Here is a 13266-nt window from a genome sequence, read left to right as displayed (position 1 = left end):
GCATTAGCTGTAGCTGAAAAGATATCTGGTCTCAACGCCAAATCCCTTGGGACAGTTTGAAAGTCTCTTTGTATAAGGGGCGGTCGGGTAGCCTAGTGGTTAAAGCGTTCGCTCCACACGCCGAAGACCCGGGTTCGATTCCCGACATGGGTACAATGTGTGAAGCCCATTTCTGGTGTCCCCAGCCGTGATATTGCTGGAATATTGCTAAAAGCGGCGTAAAACCATACTCACTCACTCACTCACTCTTTGTATAACAAACTTACTATGCCATGAAAACACGTTACGTAACTGCAGTGTTGAATATATAACTTAATGATACGCAATCCGCAGTATTCGCCAAACTCCGTCCATAATCCATCCTGTGAGCTATACAAATATTAAAAGTATAAATATCCCATTTTCAAAAAAAAGAAGTTTATAATTATATAGTTAACAGAACTTGATTCTCAACGATTGATAGCTCAATATGTTTTATGAAATATATATGTACGTCATAGTGTCCCCTATACATATCTACACATCATACATAATCAATATATTAGTCTACTTCATATCATGTATCATTTTCATATCCTGCTGTTGTTGCTACGATTTTTCTAAAATTTATGTTTTAAACAACAACTACTTTTGAACAGTACATTGGGATTTATTTATTTATTGTTTATAACTACACACAGCTTGGTTGGCACCTCCTGGCGACATTTTTACATTCGCTCTTACTGCTTCGTTATAAAATGTTGTTAGAATTGATGCCCAAATTATTCATCATGAAGTACATGTAGACATGTCGGTTATACAAATTGAAATATGTGGATACCGAATATGGCATAATATGTATGATGTATGTTATATGGTATGGTAAATATTTTGATATATTCAAATGAGGCGAGCTTTAACATGACGAAAATACGTTTATAGATACACACATTGAGACAAAGACTGACACTACACTTCCCACACCCACCCCATCGCCATCCGCAGAATACTGAATGTCCGCCCCATAACCGCTGTATAATACTTTATATATAATCCTTGTATCGCACTATCTTAATTAATACAGGTAAGATTATCAAATATCTACTTATGTCCCCAGGAAAGCCTCAAGTGGTTCTCGGACATTAAACTCTCGTACTGGCAGCGAGCCACCACACCACATCAAAGGCCTACACATCGTGAAACACGGCAGATGTCTGTCAAATCTGAAATATGACATTTATGGTGTATGATGTGTCACGTTTCATGGCACTTGTCACCTGACTTATGTTACGTTCACACCGCGCCCTTGTACCGTGACATAACGTACATATACTTCAGGCAAATGAGAGAATGTTTGGGTTAGGCCACAGCATATTATATATCAGTACTTCGGACTTCTGGTCAACTTTTTCAAACTAAAGGAGTTTGCTTTTTTCAAAGTAAGGACAGTGTGGTTGCTGTTGTTTTTCGAATTATTATTTTTTCATTTAATTTTAGTCATTTATGTGCATTTTTGTAAGTGGTATTTGTTTATGTTTCGTTATTACTTATTTTGTGTTGTTTCAGCTTATTTTGCTTTGTTGTTTTTGCATTGGAGGACGCGACCTCTACTTGCAAGTCAATACATCCATGAAACAAATAGATCCATAGACAAATAAAAGTGGCTATTCCAATGAACTAATATTTCCCTTTACGGCAACTGTACGTATCTATCAATGTCAATAATGGGACGCAAAATATGTAAATACAATCTCCATCAAATCATACATTTCCGCCTTAAATAATTCGCCTTTGATGGGAAAGGATTACTGGAGAAGATAGTTGATTGTTTATAACCAGCCAACTATCACATTATACATGTATATACTGTAGAACTCATCTCACTTCACATCACTGTTTATTGTTGATTGCCGTTCAGCCAAATTGGACATTCTGGACTAACACAAGATGACACAGGGATACTCTGGCAGGAGGGTTTGGTGGTCAACAAAGTCCTGCTGAAAGAGTGCATGTTCTTTTCCGCCGCAGTCGGACAAATTCCTTATCACGTGTAGCCCTGTAACTATTAGAGTCTTGGCCAGGCAAATCAGAGACTGACAGCATGAGCAATGATTGACCGAGGTCACTGGAACCTCTTTAGTCGACAGTCAAAAAGTACTACCGACCGAATCCCCCCCCCCCCCCCCCCCCGGATTATCAACGGTTAAAATTGCTTTGCTCACCTTTTCGCGAACACCTGGTATCATCACTATTTACTAGTGATTCATAAGCACATGTTTAATAATCGTACAAAGGTCTCTGCTTTTGGATTATATTTCGCATGATTTGGGAAATGTTGGTGTCGCTTTAAATTAAATGTCACATCATCCTTGACAAGGACAACAATAATTTATGAATGCGTGGATGCCTCGCTATCAAAGTCAAACATCACATAAAATCTACATTATCATTTATCATCTACATAACTGTCACGTACAACTTTCACGCGATCATTTGTTTTTCATGTGCTCCTTTTAATCTTTCTGTAGTGAGTACACAGACAGTCATTGCCATTTTATTGTTGATAAAAAGTCAAAGTTGAGTCAAACCCCTTTGTGTCGAGGTGGAAGAGACCTACGTAAATACGGTAAACTACGTTTATAACGAACACGCTTATAACGAACTTATTTTTTAGTACCGGCCGTTTGTTGTATATATGCTGTATACATGCTTATAACGAACTACGGTTATTACGAACTAAATTTAGTGGTCCCTTTGAGTTCGTTATATCCGTAGTACTTCGATTTACCCGTACATGGTCATACACTTACTGATTGCCATGAAGAATGAATTACGCGAAACATATGCGACATTTCCCACATTCCTCTTATTATTGATGATTTGTTATGAAGTCATGATTACAAACCGGTATGGTAATAAATGTATTATGTTCAAATATTACGTTATATCAACTGTTCGCAACCCGTATAATTTTCAATACATAGTCCATTATTTGTGGTTGAAGGTTGAAAAAGCTCAGTAATCACACGGTTTAGTTTGTTAGTTTGTTTGTTGGTGTCCCCCGTCGTGTAATTACTAGAATATTGCTAAATCTGTTGTACATAAAGTGCACCCTGGCATCGTGTTGTAACTGAACCATCTCGCAGACAGAATAGGAAATTTGATCCCCGTGATTGCGGTAAAAGTGGGCTGAAAAGGATCGGGTGTTTTCAGTATAAGATATTACATCGACCACTAGTTTGCCTGTTAACCGATGCGTATTACAACATTGACAAACCGATAACGACCCTATATGAAGAGTTTTGAAGTGAGGTCGAGGTCAGTCAGTTTGTTCGCTGCTTGACGCCGCATTCAGCAATATTCCACCTATATGACGGCGGTTTGTAAATAATCGAGTTTGGACCAGACAATCCAGTGATTGACATCATGAGCATCGATATACGCAACTGGGATACGATGACATGCTCCAACCAAGTCAGCATGCCTGACCACCCGATCCCGTTAGTCACCTGTTACGACAAGCATAGTCGCCTTTTACGGCTAGCATAGTCACCTATAACGGCAAGCATTTGTTGCTGAAGACCTATTCTACTCTGGATCTTCACAGATCATAGTCGCCTTTTACTGCAAGCATAGTCACCTTTTACGGCAAGCATAGTCACCTATTACGCAAGCATTTGTTGCTGAAGACCTATTCTACTCTGGATCTTCACAGATCATAGTCGCCTTTTACGGCAAGCATAGTCACCTTTTACGGCAAGCATAGTCACCTATAACGGCAAGCATTTGTTGCTGAAGACCTATTCTACTCTGGATCTTCACAGATCATAGTCGCCTTTTACGGCAAGCATAGTCACCTTTTACGGCAAGCATAATCACCTATTACGGCAAGCATTTGTTGCTGAAGACCTATTCTACTCTGGATCTTCACAGATCATGGTCGCCTTTTACGGCAAACATAGTCACCTTTTACGGCAAGCATAGTCACCTATTACGCAAGCATTTGTTGCTGAAGACCTATTCTACTCTGGATCTTCACAGATCATAGTCGCCTTTTACGGCAAGCATAGTCACCTATTACGGCAAGCATTGGTTGCTGAAGACCTATTCTACTCTGGATCTTCACAGATCATAGTCGCCTTTTACGGCAAGCATAGTCACCTTTTACGGCAAGCATAGACACCTATTACGGCAAGCATTGGTTGCTGAAGACCTATTCTACCCCGGATCTTCACAGATCATAGTCGCCTTTTACTGCAAGCATAGTCACCTATTACGGCAAGCATTTGTTGCTGAAGACCTATTCTACCCCGGATCTTCACAGATCATAGTCGCCTTTTACGGCAAGCATAGTCACCTATTACGGCAAACATTGGTTGCTGAAGACCTATTCTACCCCGGATCTTCACAGATCATAGTCGCCTTTTACGGCAAGCATAGTCACCTATTACGGCAATCATTGGTTGCTGAAGACCTATTCTACCCCGGATCTTCACAGATTAAAAACGTTTAGTAAAACTACATCTGATTCTGACATACACGAGGAACAATATTTAAATGAACCCTCGTCATGTCAGCTATAAGAATGAAATGACCTACTTTGTTGCAGGAGACACAGTTTTCTGAATGCGGATAGCCAATTCGCTCAAACTTTGCACATTGCACATGTATAGCATGCCGTCCACAGTGACACATCCTGGTTACTTGTATGTGCCAATAGACGTCACAACCAAAACCAAGTCTTTTGGGTAGAATGAGTGAAACCCATTTCTGGTGTCCCCCGCCGTGATATTGCTGGAATATTGCTAAAAGCGGCGTTAAACCATACTCACTCACTCATTCTTTGATCGGGTATAATGAAGGAAAATGCCTCCAAAAGTGTTCATGATAGAAAATGAAAAATGGCCCGAAATAGGCATGATTGAAGCTGGCCAGTTACAGAATGCAGTTGTCAGGCGTTTTGCTAAATCTAAAAGTATGATATCGTTACTCGTTGAACGATATCGGCAAACAGGTGGAGTCAAAATTAGGATTGGTGGAGGAAGGCCTAGAAAGACTACTCCCAGGGGATCGATAAGTACGCACCATAGCATTGAGGAACATGTTTATTTCTCCACCAGAACTGAGGGGCAACTTCAAGACTGCCACGGGAATCCGATGTTCGACGTGAACGATACTATCGCGCGAAACAGGTTGAAAACTGCGCGGCGGAAATCAAGACGTCCTTTAAGAGGATGCGTCTCACTGTGGCACATAGGCGCCTCAGAGAACATTTGTCACTGCAGTTTGGAGGTCGTCAACACCGGTATTGGAGATACACCATGTGTATGGACGAATCGAGGTTCTGTTCGCGTTTTACAGATGGTAGATAACGTGTGGTAGGAGACGGCGTGGGGAGAGGTTTCCGACAGCAGTTCACGCGCGCGAGCGGTATGGTGGCAGCATGGTCTGGGCTGGCATCATATAGGACAACAGGACGGATCTGATGAACGTACAAGTGAACATGACAGGCCAACGTTATGTGGATCAAATTTCACGTCTACTGGTCATCCCATTTGCCCAGTGCGTAGGTCAGTACTTTGAGTTCCAGGATTACATCGCACGTCCTTACGGAGCTCGTGTTGCAGTCGACTCTCTGAGGAAGGAAGGTGTCACAACATTGCCTAGCCAGCCAGATCTCCACACCTGGCACCGATTGAACAATTTGGAGATGTCCTAGACCGAAGGGTACACAGCCGACCTCAGCGTTCCCAGCTTGAGAAGGCCTTACAAGAAGAATGTGGAAGGATACCGCTGGAAACAATCTGGCGCTAGGTATCAGTATGACCAGAAGATGTGGTGCCTGCTTCTATACTCACGGGGCATGGACCAGATATTGACTTTTCTACAAAATATCAAAATAGAAACTGGCAGGTATTTTAATGGTCCTAGTGTCCGGTATATAAACACTATGTCATGAGAACATACCTTCTAAATTTATATCCTACCCTACACGTAGTAAATACATATGCATGGCATCAATGGATAAGAACAAAGTGAGACAGCTGGCCATGTTTATCTATTTTTCAAAGTGTTCAGGAAGGATCCATTTTGACTGATTCACTAGTCACAATTCGAGATAAATTTGAGATATGAGTAATTACGGCCCTTTCATTGTGCTCATGTGTTACCAGAAGAAGTGATATTAATCACCCAGAAGGAATTTATATGGTTTATTGAATTCTGACCTACAAATTGTGATAACTTGTACCAGATCCTTTTCATGCTTATTTGATTAATATGACATGCACAGTAAACCAAATAAACGGAATTTAATTTGAAAACCCATTTCTTAGCCATATCTCCCTTTTTCTACCAGAACCGCAAGAGCACAAACAATCTATGATATCCTCCATGTAAAATAACGCAACTCCTGAAGCCACTGAACCCAAGCCAACATTTCATCTCGGTTGGCAATAGAAGGAATCCCTGTCAGGTGGAATCACTAGTTTCACCAGTTTACGTGGCTGTGCATTTGTCAAAAATGAAAGCAAATGCCATCTGAAGTTTACTGCGAAAACAATATGTGTAATGCCAGACTTCCTCATTCATAGCATCTATGTATAATGTGGGGGTAAGATATTGAATTTTAGACAAGAAGTAGGCATCCCCATGGGCACCAATGGTGCTCCCCACTCTTGTTGATCTGTTTCTTTATGCAAATGAATCGGAATTTCCGCTCGAATTGGCAAAGTCAAAAGAAGACAATTTGTCCAAGAAGTTTAGCTTAAGCATCAAGTATATCGATGATAGATATCGTTCAATAACCAACAAATTGCCAATTCCTTTCCACTGATTTACTCACCTGAACCAGAAATAAAGGAGACGAGTGAGACCGCCTCATCTGTTTCATATTTAACAAAATGTAACAAAATACTATCCACAAGACTGTATGACAAGAGGATGTTTGTAAGAGGGATGACTTCAACTTTCCAACTGTCAACTTTCCCATTATGTCAAGCAATGTCCCAGCAGCGCCAACCTTTGGTGTTTACATTTCTCAACTTCTGACGCACATTCGAGCACATCTTCTACAAAGATATCAAATCAATATAGCGACAAAACCCTTTTCATATCTAATAAAAAATCTCTGAAAAAGAAGAGTCGATTGTGCGATTCTGACAATATCACGAGCATGTGTTTATGAATCACTGTCAAATAGTGATGATACCAGGTGTTCGCGAAAAGTTGTTGGATCAGAGTTTCAACACTTCAGTCCCCAGTAAAGCCGTGGGCCCGTGTGCTTGTTCTGGTGAAAAATTGACTTGCCTTGGCATGTGTTTATAACGGGTGCCACCGGATGGGCAGGGTACGCATGTATTATGGTTATGGCATGTATTATTGTTTCAGCAAGTGCTGAAGAGGAAGAACAAAACACATTATTTTTCAGAAAATTGAGCATTACCGATGAACGAATTATTATTTTTGAAAGGATCTCCTAGTCCCCAGATTATTAAATTATCGACCCCTTATCACTGCAAGAAACTCTTCAACCGACTTCTTTAACTTGAAATTGTTCATGGTGACGCTATATGTGCCTCTCGCTTGGCCTCTTTATAAGGTATTCTCCTAATCTCTACGAATCACGTGTTGTAAGCGCGGCTTTACTTAAATGTGGCTCAGGGGTTATACCATATTATCATCCGGAAGTTGGGATTACAAGCAATCCCCATTTCTTTCAACTTAATATGATCATACGATTTTTATAATTTTGCCTATTCTATCCTTGTTATCGAAGTTGAAAAGAAATATATGCAAAAACACTTTGTTAAAGGTCAGAATATTCCCGCAAGAAGGGTTGTAAAGGGATATTCTAATTACCATTTTTTTTCAAATGTTTTCTTTCAAAATTATCCTCAACCATGGCCTACCTATAGTTCTCACGTGTAAAATGCGCGTGATCTCCGCAAATACACGCAGAATCCTTGTCCAATGAACATTATATGTTTCCAAGTAGCAAATGTCATAGGTTTACCATTGGGCAGCAGGCAGGCTTTGACGTCACCCTCACTATCTACACCATCAAAGTCTGTCGTCAATACCGTCAAAAACATTTGATATATTTTGAACGTTAAAATGTATTAGGTATGCACATATATGATATAGAATACATGATAAAGTGTAAGAACATGGTCATTCTTCAAAATTAAGCCTGATGGATTATTCTCAGCAATTTCCGACGTCGATTTTCTAAATACATTATTTTGGTCTGTAAGTGTCTCACAGACCTGCCTCATCATGTTACGCTGTCGACTTGCATATTATTTTGCTCGTGACAAATGATAATAGTGTTCGATTTTGATGTTTTTGCACATTTAACGGCATTTGCTAGATTCATAGATTTTTACGTTAGAAAAAATCATTATAAGTGCCTTTGACACAATAAACCGGAAGAACGTACATGGCTGATCTTGACGTCGGTGTCCGATGTATTCACAATGTCACTTTCCATGCAGACATTCATAAATGTATGACCTGTTTGTGAGAAGCAGGCATAATATCACGTTCCAGGTCAAACACTCACGCTATGTATGTCCTTGATCATTCGTGTCACATAAAGGCGAACCTGTGGCGCAGTTGTCTCATGGGCCGCCGTTCGCTGTTCAAAGGTTATGTCCAATAGGCGTGTAAGAATCCATGATTGGGGTACATACGGCTCACTTGTCTAAGGCCTCTTAAACCGCTTGCAGAGTTGCGTTCTTTGGGCATGTCTGGATCCGATGAGCATGGTTTCGGATCACAGATTCAGCCTAATTTCCTTTCTTTGACTATTAGCACCACATCGTGCTCGGGGTTTTACCAAATGGTAAGCATTTGAAGCATGTACCACTCCTTACTTTCCATCCACGCTGTCATATATCTCCAATACTGTTCAAAGAGGTGTCAAACCAAACACACTCACTCACTGTGTTAGTTCAAGGATTAGGATCAGAATTTCACTTTGTATTATCTTTGGTATTGATGACACCTGACGCCGAAATATTCATCGACAATCATTTCCAGCTTATATTATGGCCTCAAAGAATTAATCACGCGCAACTGCAGGCAATTGTGACGTCACAAGTGATTCTAATCCAGAATTTGTTCCGGACAACCAGTTTTACCTGCATACTTCAGACTTTCAACTGCAACTGTCGTGTGTCGTGTGTGATCCTGATCATAATATAAATTTAAAACAATCGTTACCACAGATACTATGCCTTCGCTCTGCCTTCACTTTACTTCGGTGAGTGGGACCACCCATGGGGCAGGATACGCTCACGTTTTCGCGAACATATTTAAATCTTAAAACATAAAGAGTGACAAAACATATGACATGAGGATTACTTTCAAAAGGTCAACGTTTCCTTTATGTCTAGCAATATTTCCTCAGCTCCAACCTTCTACATTTCACAACTTTTGAGATACAATCGAGCATGCTCCATTACGATTTCAAAAAGCATCATACGAATCCTGCTCAGAAGCTGCTTCATCAATGTTATAACATTACAGACCTCAGTAACGCTTTTAAAATGTTTCATGGTAAACATGTGGAGGACATTTCCAAATTTGACGTGTCGGTGACAAAATGTCGGATGCAATTCCCAATTTACTGGTTTCATATGTTCCCGTATTTTTTCAGGTGAACAATTGACCTGCCTTTGCAATGTGTTTGTGACGGGTACAACTGGTGTGGCAGGATACGCTCACCTTTTCACGAACACCTGGTGTCATGAAACATACTTATGATACGGTCGGAAACGTACAGCATGTCCTCGGCTTTGGGCAGATATTTCTTATGAATACTGAGAGGGTTTTGTCGCTGTTAGTTATAATGCTAGTCCATTGAGATACCGCAACGGAGTTTAACACGGACACCCCACTCACACACTGTATAATGATTCCTTGTTCTATCCTCTAAACACCGAGCGCCATGCAGGGTAATAACAGTGAGTGAGTGAGTATGGTTTTACGCCGCTTTTAGCAATATTCCAGCAATATCAGGGCAGGGGACACCAGAAATGGGCTTCACACATTGTACCCATGTCGGGAATCGAACCCGGATCTTCGGCGTGACGAGCGAACGCTTTAACCACTAGGCTACCCGACCGCCCCAGGGTAATAACAAGTACATCCTTGGTAAGACGCTGCCGGAGATCGAAACCCCGATCTTTCGCCCTCCGGGCAGACCCCCTATCCACTAAACCAAGGACAAGCTGTACTTACTTACAGACAACAATTTCAAAATCGGAGCAGATATCAGACATGAAACCCTCATACCTTGAAATATCCAACAACATTCATTTCAAGTATGTTCAACCATACAATCTTATTTCGCTTTAGTTGACATGACCCCTGTTACACTAGAAGAAGATTCTACATTGAATGTCGCAAATGGTTAAAATATTGTTGTATTTATGGAACGTGGATTTTTATCAGAGACAAGAATACTTTTTCTGTCACAGCTTCAAATGTCTTCTCTGAAGCACAGCGCCAAACATTTCATGACCTTCAGCATTTCTAATGAACAATTACGTTTGTGTGCGAAACTTGATATCAAATTATTGTTTCAAGACATTTCTGGAACAAATAAAAAAAGCAAAAATATATACCCTGGCCATCCCCCAGAATATAGAAAAGCCGGTCCGTTGAGTTCCTCATAATAAAGAAGTTGTCATCCACAAATACTCTTCCCTAAGTATATTTGTTCTCACGATGCCATTAGTCTGCCAAAACATCATTCGTCCAATAAGCTCACTGTGTATCTTCTATTCAGCAAGACCTAATGTCTCACGTTTGTCTTTCCACTGGTCATTGCTATTCTCACCCACAGCTACAATATGCCACCTTTATGGTACTGATCTGTAGCGGGGGATTGATGGATTCAAATAACCACGACTCATGATACAGTTTTATCATGGTTTTCCTGTCTGTTTTTCTTTACCCACCATTGATGGATCGTCGCTATCTTAAATCTGCAACAGGTTGATATCAGCCACAGGTTGTTACCAACATATCGATCATTTCAGTATAACAGTCCCGTTGATGTTCGCTGGACAGAATAATCAATTAGGAACGATGAAGCTGGCATTTGTGAACCCACACTAACACATTTGTATTTCGATTCAGTCGATATCACCCACGTTTCTACCTGTTTGTTTTCGATATAATTATATTTTAGGTATGAGCGAAAAGCAATAGAATAATTATGTTTGATGAAAGTGTTTTGCTACGTTTTTTCCTGTTTTTAGTATAAGAAGGTCTCCACGCAATTATACGCTAATGAATTCCCTGCGTGACTGTGTGTGTTATTGCGTGTTTAGTGAAATGATAAACAAATGGAATATTTCAAATTTCTACAGAAAGGTTACATTAAAGCCGGCGAGAATTAGACACAAGATTCCTTTGTGAAATATGTCTCTGTGATAGACACACCTTTAGCTACTACAGGTCCTTTGGCGCCTGTATCGAAATAATGGCAGTAACAAATTTGCAATCTTATATTTAAAATATTCGTGCGCGTTCGTGAACTTGATTCAGGGAAATTCTACTTGAAATCAGTTTTATGACAGCTCGTCAGCTTGGCTGAAGGTCTATGTGTATGTCCCCACGCTTAGCTGAGCAGGAGACACACGATGTGTGTTGAACTTTTACCTGACTGAGCAGAGTTTCGTCGGTAAGATCACCAGCATTTAATTGCAGTAACGTCAAACGTGACTGTTGTTGAAATGTTCACTAACCAAGACATGGTGATCAATAATTGAAGATTCCTTTAGCGTTAATATATATGTTGGTATAACGTGTAATATCATATAATGAACAAAAACACTTCTATATATAAGATATATAAATGTAATATAAAAACATCACTCGAAAGTGTTGACATTATTTAGTTTCGGCAAGACTTACAACTTCATGGATTAAATGGAATACAAACCTTTTCTGCACTACACTAAATACAAATAATGTCGAGTACTGAGTATCGTGTACGACAAGGTGAAACGTCAAATCTTAATGAAAAAAATCAGACTGAGCACAGAAGATATATGTTTACACTTAATCACTTATCGTATCGATTAACCACCTCCAACATTGGCTATACAATCGTCCTTACCCTCTCCAACAAATTAACATTTACTGTCTTATAACAATACACATCCTCGTCTGTCTCTGTATATAAATGAGGTTCGATCAGTCATTTAATCTTGTCCATTACAACGTCACTGATGGCTTGTGTCGTCACTGTTGCAGGCTGGCCACACGCCGCTGTATCACGGCTTCTATACACTGTGGATTAGCGATGAAACTGGGAGCACGTTGCTGTCTCCTTATGCTTGGGATCGTTGAGAACTTGTGTAAGTAATTTTGTAATTCTCTTTTCAAAGATATTTTCGAATTTTGGTTTTAAATATCCGATTCAAAGATTTATAGGGATGTATATGATTATATTAACAGAAGAAATGTGACTTAAGTGATGAATTTATTGTTATATATGTGTTGGTTTCTCGATATTGTCATTGCTTGAAATCATTGGAGCATATACTTGGATTCTCAAAGCCATTTGTGCTTGTATAGTGAAATATTACCAACGTACTGTTTGTTTAGATCGAACGGTCGAGGTTTAATTATGTTATAGCCATGTCTAGATGCATCCGTAGAAGAATAAGGCGACACCACATGACCTCGGTATTATTACTGCTCCTGGTTGAGAGCATGTGATGTTAATACGCAAGACAAACCCTTGGTCAGGTGGTCAGTGGGGCTAATTTCTATTTCGTATATCCCACCTGGGGACCCTGATATTGAACAAACTATGTTTGTTTTAAACTTAATCGATATATTGACTAACAATAAACATTACTTTACCCCCGATGTTTTTTGAAAATGAAATAATACTAAACATCATTAATATTTCTGAAAAACAAGCTTTGATATGTGTTTTTGTTATACTGACATGAATAACGTACATAGAGTGTTTGTTCTAACAGTTTTCAATATCTTGGTGGACGAATTCTGGGAGCGTGATGTCTTCTACTTGTTGATAAACGATATTGTTCAAAACATTCTGCTTTTATTTTCACATTTTACCAACATCAAGTTTACACGCCATCACATAACCCAAATATAGTCTGCCACAAAAATGACATTGATGTAAGATGCCCCGGCTACACACACACACACACACACACACACACACACACCACCACCACCACCACCACCACCACCACACCACACCACACCACACCACACACACCACCACCACACCAC

General features: G+C 40.0%; 1 protein-coding gene across 1 annotated transcript in view; it reads left to right on the top strand.

Moving 5' to 3' along the window:
* Nucleotides 1–13266, top strand: part of LOC124143834 (relaxin receptor 2-like) — a 66099-nt gene that overhangs the window by 21114 nt on the left and 31719 nt on the right. The window contains exon 2 of the mRNA XM_046512950.2: nucleotides 12250–12353. Coding sequence (XP_046368906.1) covers nucleotides 12299–12353 — 55 coding nt within the window. The 5' untranslated portion in view covers nucleotides 12250–12298. The remainder of the gene's footprint in view (nucleotides 1–12249; nucleotides 12354–13266) is intronic.

This window comes from Haliotis rufescens, unplaced genomic scaffold, assembly GCF_023055435.1.
Source record: "Haliotis rufescens isolate VD_foot unplaced genomic scaffold, xgHalRufe1.0.p SCAF_5, whole genome shotgun sequence".
Classification (NCBI taxonomy): domain Eukaryota; kingdom Metazoa; phylum Mollusca; class Gastropoda; order Lepetellida; family Haliotidae; genus Haliotis; species Haliotis rufescens.
This window is presented reverse-complemented; position numbering and strand designations above follow the sequence as displayed.